Here is a 26,108-nt window from a genome sequence, read left to right as displayed (position 1 = left end):
TGATATCTGAGCAAAAACCAAGTTGCCCTGCAGTAAATGCCTTCAAACTCACCTCTTTTCCTTTGCCCATCAGGCACATGGAGGCATCCTCTCCAATGGAAAACAAAGCTTTGCAGGCTTCTCCCAATTCTTGCTGTGAAGTCTCAGTACACCTCCTGTAAGGTCTCCTCTCCAGTCCAAGAGACACCTCCAGGTATTTTTAAGAAGAAACTGACTCACACCTCTCTGTTCTCAAAGCAGAATCAGTTAACTCATGCTCTGCTTTTGCCTCCTAAGCTGCACTCTCTGCCAGTTATTCTGTACCAAGTTCTTGCTGTGCTGCTTTGCAGAATACATACACCACACATTCACAATTTTATATTTTCCTGTCCACTACCTTTAATGCAACAGAAGTTGCCACAGCTGTGAATATGAACAAAGAAAACAAAAGCAAATCTCCCTGAGGTGATTCAGTCTGTGTTGGATTAGACATGATGAAACTTTGGATAAATAAGTATGTACCAAACAGCATGCAATTATTGCTTTATATGCTATAAATAACATATCTATTGCCACTTAAGGCTTTCAGAATTTTAGTGTAATAATTGTTATGGATAGCAACAGAAAAATAGAACTGGGGGAATAGTACCACTAGAGAAATCTGGGATAAAGTATACAAGCAAGATCCCTTCAAGTAGCTCATAAGCATGGAAGTGGGTTTGCAAGTGTATAGAATGTCCTATTTTTAAGAAAAACATTTATATGATGGCAAGAATGGAGCCTACAGAAGTGTGAGAGAAGAAGGGTATGTTTGAATTTTATGTCAAGGAGATGAAATCAACAGAAAGGGGAAAAGGATTTAAAGAAAATATTAAAATGTCAATATTAACAGAACAAATCTCACCATATAAAACCCATAACCAAGATGAGTTTAAAGGACTCTACAAATAAAGAAGATGTATCATAAAAGTCTAAGACATCTTTTGTTTGCCCTCTTACCATCTAATATATAACATATCTATTGCCTACAATCTAATATATAAATACAAGGTTATTCTCTCAGATCTTAAACTCTCAGAGCTTAAACCCTCAGACCTGCAACTCTCTAAATATGCTTCTCCATTTTCAAAGAAATATCTGTGTAGCAGTTCTGGAGATTAGAAACACATTGATTAAAGAACCAATTTTATTACCATGAGATAATTGAAAATTAATTTCAGCAAAGGAAAAAAAAGAATAAATAAATGAATAAATACAGCTATGCAGGTAGGCACAGAGAAAAATACTCATGCAATAATGACCAATGTGCCAAATAAAAAGTATTTCTTTATTAGTCTCATTGCTTCTTCGATGGCACTGGATTCCTCTCTTTCTGTTTAGCAGCCTTCTCCATTTTCAGCTGTAACAAAATAAGACACCAGCAGTGGTTCAAACACTGGTTTGCAAATCAGCTAACAATGAAATATTAAATGTCTACATCCAGTCACAAATTTACCAGGGGGATGCATCCAGTGGAGAAAGGTACACAACATTATTATCCCAACCCAGCACTGCTCACAAAGGAGCACTTCCATGGCGCTGCAGCTCCTTCCCTAAGGAAACCAGGCTGCCTTATCTCTGCTAATGGCAGTTCAGGTATTTGAGTACCCCTCAAGGCCAGTGTGCCTCAGGAATGTCCAGGGTTTATCTCCATGTCAATGGAAGGTGGAGCAGTTTTATTGCAGATGTCTAACAGACACAGGTAGATGAACCAGCACACATAAAACCACACGGTAATGGTGCTGAACCTTCATCTCAGAGCCTCCCTGCTGACCATTACTTCCCCCTGTAAGATTTTTTCTACACCACAGGCTCTTGTAGCATTGTGAAATTTATCAACACATACACATTTCACTCTGTCATTTCGTAGTAAGACTATTTATCCAAACAAATATATCTGTTGGCTTTAGAAGCTACAATTCTTCTCTATTGTTATACTAGTGAATGAAATCATATTTAGAGCAATTATATAAAAGGGATGTGGAGACTTTTGCATCCCATCTAACACATACACTGCTGTTTAAAATGCTAGAAAGAAAGAATTAACATGCTTTTTCCCATCATAAAATAATACCAAAAGGAAACACGACCTCATAGGGATGTCTACAAATTAACTTACTGCTAAGCAAATGATGTTGGTCTACACAAAAATGCATTTTAAATCTCCTTTCCCCCTTTGGAGGCTTGAGGTTTTTATCTAAAATTTCTACTACCTTTTGCAAAGAAAATAAAATCTTGGGGGAAAAAGAAACAGAGAAATTTGAATTTCATGTTTTCTATGAACCAATGTAATACTTGTAACATCTGTCCATATTTTCTGAAGATTTAGAAAGCAATGAAAACTATTTTGAATAGTTTTTGAACTATTTTGAACTTTCACAAAGCTAGAACAGCTTTCTCTTTAACAAAACCTTGTTGCAAGCCAGCAAGCAAAATAACAAAACAGTTTACATTTTAAAAGTTGATTATGCAACATGGCTTTACCAAAGAATTCATAAACAGTCAAGACATACTTCAGCTGAGATGGTGGAGCTACAGGGCTAATGTGAGAAAAGAATAGGTATTTAAACATGTGAATAACCTATACCACAGGGCATTTAAACTAAAAACAGTGTGGTGGAGGAGGCACCTCTAAGAGGGTGATACAGATCATCTAAGAAAGACAGACCAAATTTAGCCAAACTTACACAGACAGTCATTAGAAAAAAAAAACAAAAAAACATTCTGGAATTGTATAAGTGGGGTAGCAAACACCTAGTCCTAAATGTCAAAGGGAGTTTCTGTGACTCTGCGTTGTTGTTTCTTTCTGTCACATAGTAAAATGTTTTGGTTTTCTGCAACAGAGAGTTACCTCAATTAAAATCTGCCTGGTTAAGGTAAATGCCATCCTACACATGACTGACCTCTGTAATCCTGCAGTAGCTCATAACTGTATTTTAAAATATATGTTAAGAAGCTAGCTTTCTCAGTAATTGAGCAGGAATAATATAATGCATTTATATGCCACTTAAATCATACATTTGTGGGGTTTAGATATCCTCTTGTGAAAGTGTATTTAAATTAAGCAATAAATGTAATAACTTGCCCGTTCTTGATAACGTTTTTCAAAGTAAGCCATGTCATCAGCTTCTGATTGTTTTCTGTGAGAAACTTGCCCTGTGGCACTTGAACTACCTGAAAAACAAAACATAAACAGAAAACAAAACCCTTTTTTTATTAATGATACTTGCTATTCTGTTAGTTATGTTTTATATTTGTCAAAACCCATTTAAAATGAGAATGCACCTTTACAGATATGTACAAAGCCCAGTATTTGGGACCAAAGGGAAACCTTTTTCAAATAGGCTTGCGAATACTATAAATGTTTTAAAGGAGTTCAACTGTTATATTTATTGGTACATTTTTGTACTAAATAAGGGACATAAAATAAGTGTAAGTGATCCATAATCCCATATAGAAAAACCTTTCTGGCAGAAGGTAGTTTCACAGGATTGTGCTGAATATGTACAACCCATTCAGATATGATGAGTTTCTAAGAGAAATTAAGAATTTTAAAAATTGATCCAATGAATACATGACACCATTGATGGGAAAGATAACAAGCATTAAGAAAAAAATAATTTCAGGTAAAACATCACAAGCAAAAATAACAAACGCAAAGTTGTTCTAAGCATTTGAATAGTACATGAATATTGTACTAACTTATCACATAGCAAAGCTTCAATATTCATTTTAATGCCCTGAGCATCCTCCAATTAATTAATAAAATCAATTAATTATATATTGAGTTATTTTTGTATAACAGTATTACCCTATTTATACATCACCTGCTATTTGTGGCATGGATTGAGTGGAACTTGAAGGCCCCTGAAATGCTTTTAGAAATGGATGATCCATGCTAGTAACTGGGGCTTCTAAAAGTTCAGCAGAAGGAGCACCTGTCAGAAAATAAGGTGAATGGAAACAATAATTAACTCCAGGAGATACAGTCCTAATACACATGCTGGGGTCAGAACAAGGTTACAGATTCATATCTACAACTCTCAGCGCAGACCCCATAAACTGGAGTTAACAAAAGCATTACAAGGATGGCTTCAAAGGCATTGAAAAGCTTTGTTTCTTCAATCACTACAGTTATGTTTTAGTTTCTAAACTTCAAGAAAATTCAGGAATCCAGATCAGAATTTAAAAAATAAATAACGGGTATGTGGCAATAATAGATAAAACAGTATTTCAGGACAAAACATGTGCATTACTAAATGACACAAAATTACAGAGCAGAAAACGTATCGAGATCAACTAACATGTGTGTTAAAAGTTCTACCAATTCTACCTCTTATTTTTTATGCTGAACAGCTATTAACCTTTGAGTTTGGAAACAAAAATGCTGTGAATATATAACCAAGAAATACCTGGACAGTATTAGGCTAAAGGACTAACACAAATAGAACATGGAAGTACCAGGCTACAGGAAGAATTAGAAATTACAGGTTCTCTCTAAAGGATATGCTGCATTTCAAGAAGAAGCAACCGGGTTGAACACCAGAATTGTTGAAAAAGAGGGTTTTCATCAACTCACTACAGTGAGTAGGACAATGTGATCGCTTAAAACCTTGAGGACAACTGAAAGGAAAAGTCTTTCTGCAGTCCTACTCCTATTCATCCAACTTGCCTTCAAACTGTGAAACTCTATTTTGATTTAGTACTTTTCAAAACTTAGGTGGAGAATTAAAATTTCAGCTGCACGTACCTATTCCACTGTCATCAAGCCTCATGTAGCCTTCTGCTAGAGAGCTAAAACCAGTCAGTCCTCCCATGGCAGCGTAAGGAACATCCTGCCCCACGGGCTTTCCTTGGGCTAAGCGCTCCTCCTTGGTTTCCACAACTGTTTCATGAGCATATGCCGGCTGACCACAGGCACAGGTAAAGGAGCTGTGAAAGCCTGAACACTTGGAACCTGAGAAACAAATAAATCAGTGAGATGGTGATGGGATTTAAGCATCCAGCTATGTGAAAAGGCTGTTTAAAAGAGAAGGAATGACTCCTGGGATTAGATCATGAGGGCCATCCCGTCACAGGATCTTACTGAGCCAAGTTTCAAGTACCTCTGAGGATGGAGATTCCACCTCTCTGAGCAGCCTGGACCAATGCTGGATCAGAAATTTCTTTTCTGATATCTAACTGCATTTCCTATGTTGTAACTTGTATTCATTGTCAATAGCAACACACCTCTCCGTCCACTTACAACAAATAAAAAGTTCTGACATGGGTAGAGCTGACAACCTGCCAGCATTTTGGCAGCATTCCCTCCAAAGGTGTATAGCACGTATCAATGTTCCAGGGGGGAGAAACTTTCTATCACAATTTATTACACAAATCACAATTTAAATATCTTTGAAAATTAGCAAAATTTTCTCAGAGACTGTGGAATAGGGAAAATAGAGACTGCGGAAGCAACAAAATAGGTTCTACACAGGAGTATCATTAGACTGACTTTCAGGGAATTTTTAAGCTTCCACAGCCACAGGATGGAATTGAAATAGTTATACAAGTGTTATGTGACATTCTGAAACAGAGTAAATTGACCTGTCTGCCCTAGCTGCATCTAAAACTGTCATCAAAGCCCCTCTGGAGCAACGATGTGACCAAGAAATTGAGGAAGTGATGTTGCAAATGTTTCATTATACAAATCACCCCAATCCCAGCTCACAGTTCATTTTGTGGAGCACCATGAAAAATTTCTTCAAGTCTTTCATAATATGTTGATCACATTCTTGAAAATGTTAACGGTTTTTTAATATTATTTTGGGCACTCCTGAGTAACAGAACTCTATGTTTGGACACAGAATACAGTATATGCAACACATACAGAGCAACAAGCAGTGAAGTTTTTCAGTTATAACTTATCTGTCATCTTAGATTTATCAGCACTGGACAAGACTAATATCATTACATTAAAACAAAACAAGTCCAAAATAGAAGCAATTCTTGGAACTTCACTGTGAAATCTGTGACGCCCTCAGAAGTGTTTGAGAAACACTAAGCAAAAGGCATTATATATATTAATATTGAAAATATTGTGTTCTATGGATTCAGTCTGAATTATCCAACTGCACATCTAAGATTTTCACACAACTTAGTGCAAATTCTTGGAAGGCTGTCATGTAGATATTTTATGGTTTCTGTGGGATATGATTCTCAACCAGCAAAAGCTGTTTACACTTTTTTCCTGTACAAAATAGAGACATTCCATGAAAGAAATTTAATAACAGTGCAGAACTCTAGCAAAAAAAAAATCTTCATCTTATGTAATTTGACGTTTCAAACTAAAAGATCTTTATGCATTATTTATTTCCTGTGGTTAATAATTACTGTTGTTTCATAATATTAACCTCAAACAACTGCAGCAAAAAGCTTCCTCTTCATCCCTTCTCTAAGATCTTGCTGAAACTCCATTCCCATTTGCATTTCTAGACCCACAATCTCTATGGTCATGAACCACTTCATTAGAGTGCTGGCAATAGAATTATTTGGGAACAGAGTACTACTTCCTGTTGACTTGAGAAAAGACATAAACGTATATTTATTGTTGGTATTATTATTATATAATATAATTATACTAAAATATAATATATATTTTATTATTATATTAGTGTTCTATTCAGCTAGGCAATAGAGGAATGGAGATCTACACTTTTCTCTCCCAGCTACCAAGTTCAGGTAGAAAAGGCACGTGCATGCAAACTGCAAACAGGGTTTTTTCATACTGTCTAACTTCAGGCATCTGTCTCCATAATGACTTATCTGAAGCATTCAGGGATTTAAACTCCTTCACTGGACCAGGCAAAACTAAGGATGTTGTTCTAAACTCTCCTGTGCAAAAGGTGATGTCTCCCTTCCCACTTCTCATCCTTCCTCAAGCATGAAAACACACATTGGTTATGAGAGGAATAGCAGATTTGTCTTTACAAACAAGCTGTGGGTCTGCTGGTAGATAAAATCAGCACTGGGAGATAAAAGAAACAATGGGAAGGATTCCACTGATTGATGAATGGAAAAAGTTTTTTGCTTTTACAAACAAATTTTAGGTTTGCTGATAAAGGAAATTAGACATTGAAAGATGAAAGAAAAAATGGGGAAGAAAAACATCTAAAATCTGCAAGAATTAAAAATTAAAAGGGAGAGTTATACATTAGAGGGAAATCTTTGGTATTAGGCGTATCGGGAGTCTGTACCTCTCAAGTACCTCAGCCAATGGGGAAAGAGAGAGGGGAAATGAGGCCGGGAAATTAGGATAAAAAGGAGGCTGCGTCCTCCAAAAATTCGAGAGATCTCAAGGGAATGCCCCATGGCCTCTCCCTTTATTCGAATAAAGCCAAAAAACGACTCCTCGGTCTCCTTTTTGGACATAGACCTCTGTTGTTTGTGGATTAATTTCCCTGGCAGTGACAAGGGCAGCGCACAGCCAGCACCGTGGGCAGAGCACAGCTCCCTCAGGCGCTGTTCCCGCTGAGTTTCCCGGCCGGCAATGCCGCAGGGGCTTACAGGAGTTGCAGGGGAAGCCGGGCGCGGCGCTGTGCTGCTCCGCCAAGTGTTTGCAGCGGCAGCGCACGGGCTGGGCGCCGTTCAGGGGCACAAAGTGGTAGGACTGGCACGGGCAGCCCTTCACTCTGCAGGGCACGCTGATGGGGCGCTCCTTGGGCAGCACCTCGTAGTCTGTTTTGTGTTGTTTGTACCTAAAACAGGAAAAGTAATGACTTTTACAACTTTGTTAGTATTTATCAGAAAACTACCTGAAAGGCTTACTATTCACAGTTTTGTTTTGAAGTAGCTTTAATTGAACTTTTTACTCTTAATTGTGAGTATTTACTTTTTTTTTAATTTAAGAGTAATTTACTCTTAATTCTGACATTTCAATTAAATGCATATTAGCAGGTGGTTTTGCATCTATTCATCACAGAAATATCACATATCCTTATGTTTCACTTTGAGAGCACTACTAGAATCAATCCAATCCACGTTAACTCATGCCCTTGCAGCTGAATTTATCGAGACTACAAAACCATTTTGGTCTCAAAAATATATAGACATTTGCATTTACAAACAGTTGTTACTATTTGAAACCTAATTTTCTCAACCCGTAAACTGTAAATAAATTTGCCAATGCGCTACTTTAATGTGTCTGGGAATACTTCACATTTTCCTGATTTTTGAAAACACTAAAGTGTGAAAGGAGGGAAGCTACCCACCGGTGGGTGCAGAAGCACAGTGTCTCTGGTCCCACAAGCTTACAGTCCATGCCAGTTGGTGATCTCCAGCTCACATACAACCTGTTCTGCAGCCGAGCTGGTAATACTTTTTTTTTGTACTCTTCATATTGCTCGGGAGTAAAGAGCTTTCCTCCATCATCATCACCTACAATTCTGGATACAAGGCGAAAAAAAAAAAAAAAAAAGCATAAGAAAATAAAAACAAAAGTAATTTCTCAGATTTTTTAAAATATATAACAGAACTTTATCTGTAAATGCAAAACAAAACTTGTATTTCATATTACTCTTCTAATAATTTAACAGAACTATAGCTGATTTTTAGAGAATATTTTTTTGAATAATGCTCTTTTAAAAAATTTGCTCTGATGGACTGAAAACCAATTCTAAGAGAGAAGGAAAAATTAACACAGCAAACTACCAGGGGTTCTTTTGGAGAAAAGAAAAAAAAAAGGCAATGAGTATCAAGGGTCATGTAACCAGCCAGCTCTGTCTCAGACTCTCAGACTTCTTGACTGACCTCTGGCAAGTCACTTCACCCATCTACACCCAACTGTATTGCAAATTTGTGTCAGGAGATTAATCTTAGTCTAGTCTGAGTATTCAGCTGCAAGCAGGCAACCCCACTGCCATCAAAGCAACAAACATCACATCCAAGTTGTCTTCTGATTTGCAAGAAGACTATGCTGTTTTCTGTAGCTGAAGTTAGTGGGGGCTGTATGCCTCAATTAAGTTACCACTATGGTCAAATTCAAGGTGACTGAATAGCTGGAACTCCTGAGCAGCATCTGAATTCTGCATTTATGGAATTAATTAAGGACAAAAAATAAAATACGTAAAATACAATTGAGACTTAACTGCAGCACTTACCTATGCTAAAAATGATTTTATTAATGTCTGTAAATATTTCAGTTATTATTTATTGGATATGCTAAAATATGCTAAACGAGTGATTCTTTGTCAAATATTCTGTGGATTTGTGCACTGCCAGCACTGTAGAGCACCAGAATAATGTGCCAACACAACGCTATCATTTGCCTGTCAACCCAGCCAACACCCACTGAATCATTGCACATCTTATGTAAGAAATGCCACTGTGCCTTCCTCTGGTGTTTTACTCAAGGTTTTCCTAAACTAAATTAAGATCTCATCTCAGCACAACGACTGTGTTTATTTTTGTTCAGCCTTTCGAGAGAAGCCCTGACAAGACTACCACAGACACACAGCAGTGTAAGGGATTTATACAATGCAAAACTTGGAACTCACGACGCACAGAATTCCTCGTACTCTGAAGGAGCAGTACGGCTGGCAGATTATCAAACAATGGCTTGAACTGGACGGGACCTTAAAGACCACCTAATTCCAGCGCCCTGCCGTGGGCAGGATGCCGCTGGGAGGCCAGATGGCCTCTCACAGCCCATCTCACGCCGCCCTGGATGCGTGACCTCACCGCTGACAGCCACGGCTTGCAGCACATCCTCACCGGGGCACACCAGCCACGGCACCTCCGGCTGCGACAGCGAACGGCGGGCGCTGCATGCGGCTCCACGAAACCGCCGCACATCCCTAAGCAGCCAATTCAGGAGGGCCGGAGGAGGGCATCCCTCCGGGAGGAATGCGGAGCCGGCTGCAGGGGATGCGACACGGCTGGGAACGCCCGTCCCCCGCCCCAGCGACCCCAGCGCGCCGCGCCGTGCGCTCACCGCCGGTACTCCGCGTACTCCTCCAGGGCCTGCGCATCCACCTGCAGCCGCTCCATGCCCGCCGGGCCGGGACACGGGCTGGCAACGGGCAGGGCCCGGCCGCGCACGGAGAGCGGCAGGCGGGAGGCAGCGGGGACAGGCGGGGCAAAGGCGGGGTACAGGCGGAGGAAAGGCGGGGGACAGGCAGGAGAGAGGCGGGGGACGGAAGGGGACAGGCGGGAGGCACCCGGAGGCAGCGGAGGGGAGGCGGGCGCAGGCAGGCAGCTGGCCGTAGCACGCTCCGCACCGGCGGCTGAGGAACGGGCGGGTGCGGGAGGCGTGTGCGGGCCCGCGGGCACGGCCAGCCCCGAGGGCATGGCCAGCTCCGAGGGCACGGCCAGGTCAGACAGCACGGCCAGCCCCACGGGCACGGCCAGGTCAGACAGCACGGCCAGCCCCACGGGCACGGGCACGGCCAGGCCCACGGGCGCGGCCAGACCCGAAAGCACGGCCACCTCCGAGGGCATGGCCACCTCCCAGGCACGGCCAGCCCCGCCCCGGGGTTTTGTCGTTTCCAGGCGCGCAGCGGGGAGGGGTACAGCTTTGTTTCATGTGCAAAGCAGGGAGCTAGGTGGCAACCCACAAAAGGCTAGGCCATAAAAAACTTTACACTGTTTATTACATTTTTAACAAAGGCATAAGCATTCATTGGCTACAAATTGCACGATTTTTCTACTAATTACTATTCAGCCCCCTATTTGCTAGTCATACCTCTGGTCATGCTAATTAGTACACGGGCACAGTTCTGCCCATTTGAGTCTGGGGTCTGTTTTGAGCAGGTGGTCATGATCGCCCACAGGTGGAATTCCCCTTCCCACAGTCACTGCTCAGTTCTGCTGGCTTCACTCCTGGCGGCTTTCATCCAGACAGTCCATTCATCTTGGAACTGTCTTCTCTTTTCCTTAAAACAAACAATTAGCCAAGCGTACAATGTTCACAATGCAATTGCTCAACCATAACTGTCCAGCTATGGCTACTGATTAACAACAAAAAAAATTGCAAAGTTTGATCCAAATCTTGAGGGGGTTGATGTCAAGCACAGGACCCACGTAGTGTGCACACACTCTCTGGGAAGGCAGTCACCCCCTGTGCCCCTCGGGACAGACACACTCCCTGAGCAGCAGTGCCAGGGCACAGCCGCACACACCCACCAGTGCAGTGCCTCAGAAGGGCACCCACAGTCCTGGGTGCCAGCAGCCACCCAGCACAGCACCCAAGCCCTCCCAGAGCCTGCCCTGCACCCACATTGCCCTCTGCCTCTGTTTAGACCCCACTTTTCTGGTGGGTAGGTGAGGGGTACTTTTGGTTGGTCACTGATTCCTCTTCCTTTACAAAATAAAATGTATGTTCCATTAGAAAATATGTTTGGCTCGTAGTTCAAGACTACAGAAGGCCAAATTTGGGAAACATTTCTAACCAAAGATGGTTCTTAGACTGGCAACCTGCAAGTCCCAGTTCCTCTCCATATGCCATAATCAATGTAACCATATTGGAAAAACTCCTCCAATGTGTTTTTAGTGAATCCACCACAGGCTGCTATTTCAGACACCGCACTCTCTGTGTAAATTGACTGCTTCCCCTTGATACAAACAGACTGGCCACAAAGTGATCAAATATGTGAAGAAAAAAAAAAATAAAGTACGTTTCCTTATCCAAGCTTTAGGAAATTGGTATTTAAATTGTGCTCTGCCTGCTAGCATTAGCTATGAGCCTTCAGACTGTCAAATTGAGATCCAAGAGGAAAGGCTTTTTCCATACCATACAATGATACTTCCTTGGAGGAAAAAAAATTAAAAACAAAAAAGGAAAAGAAAAAGAAAAAAAAAATATTCAGCAATTCAGGGAAATCGCCACATAGTTTTGAACTGGGCAAGCCACCAGCAATGCAGCAGAAGGTGGTGAAGAGGAATGTCACAAGAACCATGGCAATGTGTTGCCAAAACATCCCCCAGAAGGAGATGAAACAACAGGGACACTCTCAGTATCCAAATAAGGTGATAGGGCATATGGTCTGGGCATTTGTCCTGTGGCTATGCCACATGTATAAGAAATTTCAGCAGAGCAGGCAGCACTGGAACACAACACACACGTCCTGTCACACTGAGATCTGAACGCAAACAGCTCACCCTCAAAGGCAGGAAGATAAGGGAGCAAATCCCCACTGCAGTCTTCAAGTAAGCTAGTGGAAGAAAATAAAATCACACCAAAAACCTCAGGATTGTCAGGGAAAAGTCAGGGGAAATTCCTCCTGTGACCAAAACTCCAAAAAAGAAACAGATGGGGTCCTTGAAAGCAGGACTAGAAGCTCTGCAGACAGACTTTGAATATACTGAGGAACACATTGCTCCACAGGAGCGGCACAAAACAGAAGATCTCTGAGATACCTTATCTGTATGCACATTTTGCTGCTGCCAGAGATCCCAGCCCTGCCAATAAAGGGGGAGGTGTGGGGGAAGAGCTCTGGCAAGCCTGACTCACACAGAATGAGCAGAGCTCCTGTGTAACGGGTTGATGTACCTCATCTGTGCAAGATCTGTGTTAGAAACAGCCCCCTGAAATACAGCTTGGGTTCAGAGAGAAGAACCAGGTTTCATAATAAGGCAGCTTTCAGTGAGGGGTACAAATGTTAGTCTATATGTCACTCATTTCAGTGTTTATGCATGAACAGCCAGTGAGAACTTATTGAGATTAGGAAATCAAGTAATTTTTTTCTGAGGCATCTGTCTTATGAACTACTTCCCATCAAAAAATAGAGGATTTTTTTCCCCAGATTTCATCACAGCAAGTGTTTTGCAACACAGACAGTGTTCAGTTTATTAGCACCCAGTGCTAATATGACCCTCATAAGATCTGCTTGGATCCAAACCTAGATCAGTAGACTTACTTGGGATATAAAAGGTACTTTGTAATCTTTTACAGACATAAAAGGTACTTTTGTAACCGAGAAATGGTGTTCTTAGCTAATAAAGGTATCTCAAACACTCTTTTTAAGTCATAGCAAGAGTATTGGAATACATTTTGAATTTAGATAACCCATTTCTGTCCCTCATCCCTTCTAAGAGATTGTTAATAGACAGCCAAAATAAAATTCATTAAAGATTGCTCAAAACAGATTTTTTTTGTAAACTACCAAATACTTTTGAATAGCAGGGGAAAAAAAAAAAAAAAAAAAAGGCTTTCTGTTGCCATGAAGAAGCCATGACACAAGGTAAGTAAAAGGACCAGGAACACAGATGGCATGTTTTACCTCCTGGAGTTGTGATGCAGCATACGGATACTGCTGGCCCAAGATCTCTGAACACATCAAAGTGGGTTGAACATATGGACACATACTTACAGTACAGCTCTGTGAGACCTAAGGTGCTGCCTACACATCAAAGGCAACAGCTTAATGCTTCACAGCGTGTTGACAGTCTCTCTCAACACCCTCTGTTAACAATAAAACGTGTGACCCTTTACATTTTTTTAAACCCTTACAGATTTGACAAGCACTTAAAATTATTCTCAGTGAAACATCTATAAATTGAAGATAGTCACTTCACTAATGCAAAAATAATTAATTTAGGAAAAACCTTTTTTAATATTTTAAACCTCAAGTCATCATTTTGAAGTAGTAGTCAGTCATTCTATTTCTATGGATCTGGTCAATGACTATCTGACTAGCTCTTCTGAAAGCAAGAAGAATTTAAGAGGCATAAAGCATAACAGAAACAGTTCCCATCAAATTGTTTCCTCCCTCCACACGTGTTATCAATATCCCAATATACTTGAAAATAAACGCAAGCAGCACTCACTTTTATAAACTTCTAACCATGACCATATACTATGCTACAATAAAAATTAGTTTGTGTATTATTAAGCCTAGTTTACAGGATTTTAAAATGTTAACATATTTTCCTTCAGTTTTGCTTTTAGAAAACCAGAACCCGATTAGACACCAACTGACAAAGTAAGTTGATGAATGCCACAGGGAATGTGGAAGCTCATGTGCAAGCAAGGATCAATTAATAATGAAAGTTTTTGCTGGAGGTACTGAAAACACAGTTAAGAAAGTTGTAGTAATTAAGATCACTTAGAGATAAGATAATTCAGCAGCATGGAATGCCACTGGTGCTCAAGAGATGTGATTCCATGAATGCATATAATGTGATTTTTTTTTTTAATTTGACTTTCTTTTAATAACCTAAAGGATATTTTCAAATGCCTGCGTACATGATTCCTAACAAACTGAGATTAGTGAAATACCCATTCAGTACCAGTCATACATGAAAAACATAGCAGAAGTCTAATTCACTTTTTTGGCTGCTATAAAGGGAAGTCTCCCATTTTGTTCTTGCCTTTGAAGGTGGCATGCTATCAGATACACTAAATTGAACCCCAAAATAGCAGAGCCTTTTTTTTTAAAGTACAAAATTTAAAACAGCACAATTGCTAGGTAAGGAGGGTCATATTTGGATTAATTGCTAATTTACATTTTATATCACCTTTAAAAATATCACAACACCACACCAATTGTACATAAGAATATTTTAGACGCTCAGCCAATTCAATAAGTCAGTGTCTTTTTAGGAATTAAAAGGTTTTCAAGAAAACATAATACACTGGAATGTTACATTTTGTGCAATCATTTTTCTAAATAACTTCTTGATAGAGGTATCCAAGTTTACTCTGCTTCTACATTCCCATGAACAAAGGCTGTGACAGCAGCAAACACCCCCAGAACATGTACCTGCACAGGAGGAGCTTGGTTGCTAAAGCAACTTGCACACATCACAAACATGATGTGGTTTGGAAACATCCGAATTAGCAAATATTTTAAATTAGAATTCATATCTATCAAGTCAGCTTCTTTAAATGATTGCGTTATTAAAAAGGATTTAGCAGTCACTTGGAAAAACAGACAACTGTGCAATACGTGATGCATAATACTGGGTGCCAAGGATACTGATGTTTCACCACACTAAACACAAGAACCTGTACATCCTCAGCCATGTTTCTGTATTTTTAAAATTATTTCATTTAAAACAGATCAGCAAACTTCTGTGATCTCAACAGTGCATAGGCAACTTGTTAAGAGTTGTATCAGTGTGTTTAGAAGGAGCATCTGTCCATCCATTGATCTCAAAAGTTCTTTAATGTGGAAATGCTCAGCACTTCTTATTCACATACAACTGTGAAAAAATGCTTGGTTATCTTCATTACATTAAGATTACTATGCAAAGATTCCAAACTATCTATTTAGATGAGAAAAGCAACAGAAATAACAAGCCAATAAAGACAATTTCCCCAAGATTTTTGCCTGCCAGGTATTTCGTTGTAGAACACAAGGGCTGTATTGAGACCTGGGCTATTTCTATTTAGACAGCAATCAATAAATACTCTTCTCTTTCCATTTTTCTTCATTAGAACTTTTGTTTGGAAGTGAACCTTGTCATTTTTTGCTACCTACATTAAGCAATCACTTAGAGGCACAGAAGTACTGCCAATTACCTAGAGAAATCAGCTGATAAACACCCATGAGGCAAATTACAGCTGGGAAAATTCAAATCCCCTAATTTACCAAAAGATTTCAAGAACAAAACCAAAACACTCGTCCATGCCCCAAATCAGCAGTTGTTTCTATAAGAGAGGTTTTATGTCCTCCTGCCTTCTAAAAAATAGAAGATGAAAGAAAAGGAAGTAATATCCCAAACCACATCCAGCCTAAGAACCAACCAACCATAAGGAGATTCCATACACACAAGACTTGAATGAGGTTTTGTGATGTCATCTGAAATGGGAAATCCACAGATGCATCATAAAAACTGCAGCATAAATATTACTTAAATATTGTTCAGAAAGAAAAAATATGCTTGGCAGCCCAACCAAAAACTGGGATACTACCAAGCATTTTGGACCTGGGGTAAGTTGTAGCCTTCTGCAGGCTTTCTTCACAAGCCCTTGGGTTCTTTACACAACCTCCTACCTTGGTAGGGCTGCCACACCTCTCACAAGTCCTACACAAGAGGCTGCAGGCTAGAACATGCAGATGTTTTCTTACTACTGTTAACAGGCAAGTCAGCTGAGACCCTCCCTTTATCCCTTCCTTACCCTTTTTTACCTTAGTCTGCACACCTGAAGTTTAGTTTTGCTACTCTGAAAACAACCACATGTTTATAGCACAAAGGTTTCAGTTTGTAACAACCAAGTATCTAGGAAAAAAACCAGACAGATGGATATAAATCTCTCTCTCTCTCTATCTTCACATTGTCAATCTGCAGGTTCAAAAGAAGTTCTGCACAGATCTTTACTCTTAGGTTAAACAGTGAAGTCTTTGCCATTAAAGATCTAAATCAGTTATTTTATTTTCAATTCTTTCTCCCCTTTCTCCTCTAACCTGAGGAAAGTTTCAGGGCATTAGAATTTCAAGAGCAGAAGTCAGTGACTAAGAAGGAAGAATACCAGAAAGAACACTACTAAAACTCAGATGTACAATTTTCCAATCCAGAAACTGACAGAGCACATGTAGCAAGAATGACAAGACCATTTAATTACAAACAAACAAACCCAGGAACATTTACAAGTACAATTAAAAATTTATTTTTCTCTTTCTGCATTGAAGTGAGTACATGTTTACACATAATGTGACAAAAAAAATCATCTGGATACTAAGTATTAATTAAGATTGCAATTGTATGTTCCTTTATAGCCATCAAGAATATACACAGGGAAACAGAAGAAAGGAAAAAAACCACATAACTTTGCCTGGTATATCATCCAGTGCCTCTGGTTTTGCTCATCCCCAAAACCTCATTTACAGGACACTTTTGGCAAAAGTCCCTGAACATTCTGTCCCCCCCAAACATTCAGTACAGTTTAAAAAAACAGGTTCAGTGGCACTTCAATATGATTTCAGTAACATTTGAGATACAGTGCACCCAACACTGCATGCAATTCACTTAGCTGTAAGGCTGACTTAAACATAAGGCAAACATTACCTTAACTCTCAACTATTCCATGATTAGACACCCTTAGTACACATACCCCTGTTAAATGCAGAGATGCCTTGATTCCCTTCATTGCTTTTCCTTGTGATCAAGAAAGCAATTCAGGGAGATGGTGTGCTATACTAAACACAAACTGCAAGGCATCAAAGTGTTAAAACAAACAACAATGAATAAAAATAAACTATATTCACATATTCAAAACTTATTTCCATCACTTAAATAATTTTATCTGCAATTACAAAATACATACATCTTTTTAAGAAATAATCATCTAAGATATCACAGATGATGATTTTGCTTTTCATAATCTAACTGCCCTATTTCTGGCATAAAGATAAACCTGGACAGTGTTACTACCTAGAATGATTTCCTATTATAATAAATTTTCTTAAATATACAGTAACTTCTCTTTAACTATTCTGACAGATAGTGCAAATAAAGACATTCTTTGGATCACAATTTTAAAATATTACCACCAACACTATCCTCAATTTAATATTGTTTTAGTAAATAAGTAAGAAAATATTTTAAGTGTACACATCTTCTAACATCTGTTTAGCAACACATTTTCCTCAGTTACCTTGGCTTAATGCAGACCACAAAAAATGAATAAACTACAATATTGCTCACCTATCCAAAAGATATGTTATATTCATACTTAAATAAATATATTTCAAAAATCTACCTATAAGTTTCCCATTGCTTTCCACGTTATTATCCAATGGCCTACTACATCAAATCATATCAAAATATCTTTAGAGACAACAAAGATCACTTCAGAAGCACTGCTCAAAGGCAATGAAATAATGCTTTGAGAACCTAAGCACATTAGGCCTACACAGATCCAAGCATGTTGTAGAATACAATAGTTTATGCTTGCTTTAGAGTCAACTACTGCTTTGCCCTAGCCAGAGACAAAAAGCTTATCTTAAATATTCTCCATCAATGGTGCAGCAACACAGAGCAGCCTGTTTGCTATCTGATGTTGCTTGCTGGCTTTGCACGTTTGTTTGCAGTCACTGGCACCTGGTGGTTAGTTCCATTAGTGGTGTTTGCTGCTGAGCCATTCACAACGATGTAATCAACCTTGTTTTCCAGTTTCACCAGGCGTTGCAAGATGTCATCCAGAAGAACAGCAATTGTTCTCTTAAGATCCGCTGAAGATAATGGAAAAAACAAATTACAGCCTGTTATTTACTCTGTGTGGAAAACAACTGCCATTTCAACACATTCACATCTTAAGACTTGCTATTCCCCCTAGCATACTTTTTGGAAAGGAGTGAAGATTGATTAAAAAGTACAGAATTAAACAGCTGCTTGAATTTTCTTTAATAACATTCCTTTGTTATTTTAGGGAATAAAATAGGGAAGGGAGATACCATTATAACAGGGAACTGTGAAGGCAGCCAATTAAATATTAGAGTATAAGAGCAAAAAACACTAATTGGAACATTAGAAGTGGCTATTCAAATGTATTATTTCAAATTTCATCCAGACAACAGCATTAGAATACTCAGCTATGTCATCTTTTAGCCTTGGATGCAAGAGAATATATCTAAATACTTTCCACCATAAAAAAGGTAGCTAATAGCTTTCCCATAAATGACAGATTTAGCCCACAGAAAAGCTGTCATTAGAAGCTATCTTACTGCTTCTTACATAAGCTATAAAGCAAGGGTTAAAAAAATCTATTTACATCTTTGTTGACTGAAAAATAAGAGAAAAGATGGTAAAAAAATTCTCATGATCTGGAACAAAAAAGCAGTAACATCTTTCAATAAAAAACTATTTACGTCGTTGCCAATCACCATCTTCTTTCAGCTTTGAAAAACATTAACAAACTTACCAGGTTTTACAAGCTGTTAAGATTCCCCTTACACATGAAGAAATCTACAAACTCTGTCTCTACCTGCTGCCCTCTAATCAGTTAACTAAGCAGGAAGATTGGGGAGAAAGATCACAGGCATCAAAATGAAAAAACAGGAGTAAACCAGATAAAATTAAAAATTAATAGTAAATTAAATTTCAAAAAAAAATAAGTACCTCCCTCTAGTTCTTGTTTAGTAATGTGAGCTTTAAAGAAAAAATTCGCTAAACATTTCAAGCCAGAGCAGGGTCTGGGTCATGTACAGAGAGTGGGTCGTGTACTCTGTAGTATCATTTTGTGCTCAACAATCTGATGGAGGGAATTGCCAAGTTTTAATTCTGATGATCAGCAGGTAGATCAAGAGATGACTTAAGTTTATATCAAACTCCAGAAAAAAACACAGAAGACAAGTCTCACTCAGAAATACGCCCTAAATGACAGAAAAACCTAATTATGCAGTAAAGGAAGTCCTTGATGACAAAAAAAAAGTGGGAGGAGAAAACAGCAAAGAAAAGAGAAGGCAGTCTCGCACTGTGATAAAAATTAATTTTAAGAATGAAAGGATTAATGGTTTAGACACTTTTTAGTCTCCTATTCCTCTTGGGTTGTTCCTGCACTTCTTGTCATCACAGACTTGCTTTCTTCTTCCTTAGCAGCAGCAAAAAGACTTCAGACACATTTTTGCTGCTTGCACTCTTACCAAAGGCCTGCAAAGGGCATCCTACAACAGGCAGAGCCATTTAAGTAAATCTTAAGGGGATCAAAGTTCATTACATATTTTGAAATACTATTTTTAAACATAAACAATTTTAGTTATCTTTTCAATATTTCATAAGATAGTAAATACTGGCAACCTATTAATCAAAGTTAGGTACAAATTCACAAGACAGGCAAATCAGAGATATTATGCATCAAGTATTATAGCTCACAAGACAAGGGACATTGTCTATTATGGCTCCTTCTAAAACAAGGAGAGATTTTGCCAAATTCATAATTGCCTTGCAGTCTCCAGACTGCAAACTCAACTAGTATCTTCCTTTTTCATTGCTTTTTCAGGGAGAAGAAAATTCAATAAATAAAAGCAGGAAGTCAGCAATGAGGTACTAGAAGAATGTGGAATGTCGAAGTGACTTAATATAAAACTTTGTCCCTGAATCAAGCACATGCTTATTCCTCAATAGCTGAGGATTCAGAAAAAGACAAACGTGCTGTTAATTCCGTAAGTAACTGCATTCATGTACCTGAAGAGATCTAAAAAAATCCTGGAAAGCAAAAATTTCACGTATGAAGCTTGATTTTGCAACTCATCTTAATCTTCAACTTCACCGCATAAACTAAAATCAAATCAGTTAATACAGAGAAGTTTTTTTCTCCTGAAGAGCATATACTACTTAAAAAGAAAAAAAGAAAATTTATAACTTTAGTTTACAGAAAAGTAATATATTCAAGTAACTATGGCTTTTTTCCTCTTACCATATCCGGACATAGAGGCTCCACCACCACCATTCATCAGGTTTTTATTTTCTTCTGCCAGTGCTTTGACATATCTTTTACTGAGATCTAGTATCTGTCCACGCAACTCAGCACTGCTTTGGCGTCTTGGATACTGAAAAGTGTAGCGTAGCAACATCAAACCCCAAATGATTCCAAAGACTAGTAAAAACATACTCAGTTTCTGGGACATATTTTTTCTTGAAAATGTTAGAAACATTTCTGATGAAGGCCACAGGCACGTCCTAATTTCGAGAAAAGTAACTGATTTTGGCTTCGTCTAATTATATTACATATTAAACAAAAATAATATTTCTATGAAGTGAAAGACCTTCTGGCTGGATCATCTTGACTGTATCTTCTCATGTTTTAGCTGATCTTGATTCCTGAAATTTGTAAAGAACCACTTGGTTATTCAAAATTGCTACTGTTGTTGAGATCAAGAACAAATATCAGTTTCAGAATATGGTATTATTGCATCATCTAGCAAACAAATTTTTTTATCTGCTTAGAGGTTCAGGCTCAGTTATATTTCCTTCTCACCTGTTATTTACAGGGTTTCCTCTTCCTATTTCTACCAATTTTTATCCTCCAAAAATCAAAACTTATGCGCTGCCACAAAGCACCACAAGTATTTGAAATATTGGAATTTAAACTGACATTACACTCAAATACATTTCAAAGAAGATGCAGTATCTAGAAGAGACCTGTATAACATTTCTGTACAATACTGTGATGAGTTATACACATACATCTAGACACAAGATCTTGTGAAATGATTCACTCAATTCTTACTCTTCACTTTCAAGTACAGCACAAGTGCGAACAGACAACACATGGAATGATGTTTCTTGGCTGGTTAGCTAGTTCAAAGCTTCCTCTCCTGGCTTTGTACACCATTAAGGTTTTTTATTTGTTGTGGTGTCTTATTAATGAATAAAGAGATAAAACCAAAATAAATTGGCACATTGCAGTCCAGCATTTTACTTCAACTTTAAAAAATGTCTTACCATAGTACCCAATTCTGATCCTTCAATAGATGAAGGCTTCAGGAGGAAAGCAAATGGTAGGAAAGCTTCATCAGTTAAATAACAAATGCTCAGACAGTTTGGAGTAGTTTGAGCCACACATCTTCAGGGATATCTGTCCTGGGAAAAAAAAAAAAGATTTAAACAAAAAGTGAAGATATCCTTATTTACTTGTGGAGTAGTTGCAGTCAAAGGCTTCAAGCTACATGCTTTAAAAACAGAACTACATTTTCAAATCTAACTTCAAGCAATTGTTAGGGAAGAACATAGAATTACTCTCCATTCTATTATGAATGCATACACTTGAATGTCCAGTAACTGACTTCAACATACTTTTAAAAGAAAGCTTGGTAAGAATCTCATGAGCACCTCCAACTTGTGTTATAAGGCAGTGATAACAGATGGTCCAGATTCATCGTACATGTATTTACAGGCATCATTCTATTACTAATTTTTACACCTCAAACAGATCCCACATTTTTAGACCCTTTCCATGTACATACCTCATATTTCTCATCTTTCATGCATCCCTGACACTACTCCAATTACTCAATACTTTCTTAAAAGAGGATTTCTATAATTTAACATCATCCAAATAAAGCTACTCATTTTACACAATAGTTACATTTTTCCTCACTATTCCCAGCTCTTCCCCACATACTACCCGACACAAGCACTTTCTGGACTGAAAATACCCATGTAATAGAATTCCTCACCAGACTTCCTGTAGTGGCACTTACACGTTGGTTTGTATCAGAATATTGAGACCAAGTTTCTCATGCTGCTGAGCTCTCATCTAACCCTAACTCTGCCTCCACAGCACTTTTCATGCCCTGCACCGACCAGTTCCATCGGCCCTGTGCCAACACCCCCTGTCTGCTGCCAACACAAGTGGCACCGCCAGCCTTGCCTCTCCCTACCCTTCACATAATCCTCTCAACAGGCCAGCCAGCGTGCCTGATTCAAGTGGCAAATTTTTCAAGTGCCCTAAAATCAACATGCATATCTAAATTATTCTGAAAATGATTAACCCAAGGCAGGGACGACATCAGGTTACTTGCTGTAAAGTAACAACCAGCTGTGTGTGAAATGCCATATGGCAGATACTGCCACTACATAGACTGACTGCTGGGTGCACCAGTGCAAGTGGCAATCCCAAGCCACTGAATGAGGAACAGCTCACCCTCCACCGTGGGTGTGACTGTGCACAAGGACAGACAGCCAACACACAGTAATTTGAACTCTCTGTGTGGTATTTTCAGGGTCCCCCGTCATGGGGAGGAAAGATGAATCTGACTCCATGTTCTTAGAAGGCTTGTTTACCATGTTACTATATTATATTAAAGAATACTATACTAAAACTATATTAAAGAATAGAGAAAGGATACATACAGAAGGCTTAACGAATCCCAACACAGCGAGACGGTGATTGGTCATGAAGTTAAAACAATTCACATGTTGGATAAAAACAAATCTCCAACCACATTCCAAAGCAGCAAAACAGGGAGAAGCAAAAGAGATAATATTCTTTTCCTTTTTCTCTGAGGCTTCTCAGCTTCCCAAGAGAAGAAATGCTGGTGAAGGGACTTTTCAGAAAATATGACAATGATACCACTGTAAATGCAGTGGGACATGCTTTGTTCAAGGAATGTGCTTAATCCCCCTAAAACTGGTTTGTCTTAAGTACATAAAATAAGCGGGAAAACAATAAAAATTTACATTCCATAGCATGAATATCTGGAATTGTGTGGCTTAGGATTTCCTGAAACAGATCTTCCCTAACATGCACTAACCAAAATTTCTTTTCCCTAGATCTTTGCCAAATCCACAGCTCTGCACTCAGACTTTAAAGGATAAACTGCACCCACATCATTATGTAACTATATAATCTCTGAACAGTACCAAAAATGATGGAAAACATTATGAGGTCCAGGAGAAGAGTATTCATGTGATGGCTCAGAAGACCAAACAGTATCTCTCAAGACACCATGAGTTCCAAACCCCATTCCCAACAGTCTCTACTTCTACTAAAAAAAAAACCAAAACAAACCAAAAACACTGAAAAGAACAGATAGCTCTTGCAAAACTTAAATTGAGTTCACCTCTCTGCAGATCTCCAGCCATATCTCATCCTGAAGTGTTTAGACAGTATCACTACAGTCCTTTGGAGTAGAAACAACTCTGCCATCACACTGTAAATAAGACCACAAGCCAGGATAAGAGGTCTAGCCAAGAGGAACAGATTGAATAAACTCCTGCCAAGCAGCAGCAGGAATTGCAGACTGGGCCATCGCCATGCATATCTGATTCACAGTGCACACGCTGACTACTGAAACTAATGGAAATTAAGGACTTCACCTGCTGGGAAATTGCATAACTCCCATTTACTGACATGAGGCAAAGGAACTCAGAGCAAGGTTTACCAAAATGAAGGGAACTATTTGTACTTGCCACTTTTCCTACACATTTTTAAAGGCAATTCCATCTTCATGAATTCCTGTGTAATCTCAAAGTTCTGGAGATCTGGTCTCCTCTTTCTCCCTGAAGTGCATGCACTTCTAGCAACTTGTAAGACACTCCCTGCAACACTCTTGGGGTTAAAAAAAATAAAAAATTAAAAAAGGAAGCTTATGCCCAAATTACTTGGAAGTAGGAAAAAAAGAGTATCGGAGCACATATTAAGAAGGAAACAGCACATTAAGATGGATGGACTGGGATATTCTTGTACCTCTTGCTGCCCTGAAGGGTCAGCACTTCTCTACAAGAAGTGTAGTTATTATAGTTTCAATAAAACTTGGCCTCAGAATGGACCTCTGTTGTCAGTAATTTAGAGGTAGTATCCCAAAAAATAACAGCACACATGAAAGAAAGTAAGTGTACTTTGTGATCTTTATTCTCCCTCATTTTCTCAAAGCACAAAATATGCTGAGTTGGAAATCCTCCCTGAGCAGGAAAAGAAGCTGAGACTTCCTTTTTCACACTGATTTATCCTGGTTAGAAATGCTGGCCTACCACTCTTCCAACCACAGCTGAGGGACTTTTGTGGCAAAGGCAAAGCACTGCAGAGAGCAACAGGAAAAAGGATGCAGAGCCACACTTTGCTGCAATTCCTACCATCTCCAATCACAGAGACTGAGACAAAAGGCAGACAACTATGAAGATGAAGCAGCACAACCAGAACAAAATTTGAAAATCTGAGGAGAGAAAGAAAAGAAACAAAATCCCAAAACAAAACAAACCCAAATCAAATAAATCCCCTGAGTCGACTGCAGGCAAAATGGCAATCCAAGAATCCACAAAGAAAATAATGTCTTCCAGATAATCCTTTCAATTAGCAGCCCAAAGTAACCGATTCAAGTGCCAGTTTCCCGAAGTACTTTAAATCAGCATGCAGATTTTAATTATTCTGAAAGTTGCAAGCCCAAGCCAGGAGCAGCATTAGAACTTGGAGCTACAACTAATTCCTGAATGAGGATCTGACACTAGGTCTGCCTTTCACAGACATATAAACAGCTTGGCTTTCTTCACTGTTGGTTGTCTAAGGAAAGTACTGCCAAAAACCTACCAATGTGGATACAACTTTGTCCAGTGGTACCACAACACTGACATCCACCTGGCAACAAAACAATGAACTAAAGCACTCATCCACCCCAAAATAAAATCTTGTCTCTATCCTGTACACCTGTATTTAAAAAATCAGTCATATATAAATTATACTATTGACTGCACAAAAAAAAAGCAGCAAAGATAAAAAAAGAGCTACAGAAAATGCATTATATATTCCATAATATAGCAAAGTTATACTTAACTAGCATCAGACTTCAGTTTGACTACTGATCCTTCTCCATGGAAACTAGCCCATACTTACAAAACCCTTCTTGAATTTTGTTGCAAAGTTCTCCTCTTTACTCATTCCCAAAAAAACCAAGAGATTATATTAACATACAGTGCAAAAATTAAATAGCCTATAATGCAAAGAAACATCTTGTTCCTTAGGTTATCAGGAAAACAAGGCATACCTAAATCCTTAAAAGCTTATTTCAGTTTACAGCCCTGCCACTTCTGCCAGTCAACTGGCCCATGAAAGACTGGCACATATTCATCAGCATTTTTCTAGCCTGCCCAAGAGACTCCAGCCTCCTAAACCACTAGAAACAATTGCAGGGCAAATTTAAACCTATCCTGCAGAGATGATTTGTGTACCTTCTAGTTTTGAAAAATGTACAGGACAGATGATGGTAACTATTTGTAAGAGAAAAAGAAAGCAGCAGGTTCATCAGGTATTTTTGGTTGTTATTAATAAGCAGTTTGCAGATGCCAAGAATACAGAAAACAAAAGCCTAAGAGAAACCCACTTGATTCAAAGATCAAAAATACTTTTAAGAATAAAGCCAAGAAAAATGCAATGAAAAGAATATTACTAAGATACAGTCCAATAAAGTCACCTCTTTGGTCATATATTTTGCAAGACAGAATCTCAAATACTAAGGCAGTAGTTCCTCAGTGACACCCTAGAGACCCAGTCTCTAATGCACTCATATATTAGGAAGGTAGGTCTGATAAGTGGGAATCTTACTCCATCTATTACTTACTACCACAATATTTATCAGTTCCTCACTTTCAAATTATGATAAACAACAACATGACACTGTGCATTCAAGAGCAGGTCTGGTTTTGCAACCAGAGAAACTGCATAAAAATAAGTGATT

General features: G+C 38.8%; 2 protein-coding genes across 2 annotated transcripts; both read right to left on the bottom strand.

The window, feature by feature from the left end:
* Positions 1-728: 728 nt before the first annotated feature.
* FAM221A (family with sequence similarity 221 member A) lies at positions 729-10,082 on the bottom strand. Its single transcript, XM_054273806.1, has 7 exons — positions 9,989-10,082; positions 8,268-8,441; positions 7,564-7,754; positions 4,769-4,975; positions 3,846-3,956; positions 3,104-3,192; positions 729-1,378 (listed from the first exon to the last, which is right to left on the bottom strand). Exons 1-7 carry the CDS (start codon positions 10,042-10,044, stop codon positions 1,316-1,318), a joined length of 891 nt encoding a protein of 296 aa, XP_054129781.1. The 5' UTR covers positions 10,045-10,082; the 3' UTR covers positions 729-1,315.
* Positions 10,083-16,582: 6,500 nt separating this feature from the next.
* CCDC126 (coiled-coil domain containing 126) lies at positions 16,583-20,757 on the bottom strand. The gene is made up of 2 exons (XM_054273645.1): positions 20,354-20,757; positions 16,583-18,170 (listed from the first exon to the last, which is right to left on the bottom strand). The coding sequence occupies exons 1-2, from the start codon at positions 20,589-20,591 to the stop codon at positions 17,989-17,991; spliced, it is 420 nt and encodes a 139-aa protein (XP_054129620.1). The 5' UTR covers positions 20,592-20,757; the 3' UTR covers positions 16,583-17,988.
* Between the last annotated feature and the right edge of the window lie 5,351 nt (positions 20,758-26,108).

The sequence above is a fragment of the Melozone crissalis genome, unplaced genomic scaffold (genome assembly GCF_028551555.1).
Source record: "Melozone crissalis strain CALT ecotype California unplaced genomic scaffold, PUWL_Pcris_2 ptg000016l_1, whole genome shotgun sequence".
In the NCBI taxonomy this organism is placed as follows: Eukaryota; Metazoa; Chordata; class Aves; order Passeriformes; family Passerellidae; genus Melozone; species Melozone crissalis.
The sequence above is the reverse complement of the archived record's forward strand: the minus strand, read 5'-3'. Positions and strand labels throughout refer to the sequence as shown.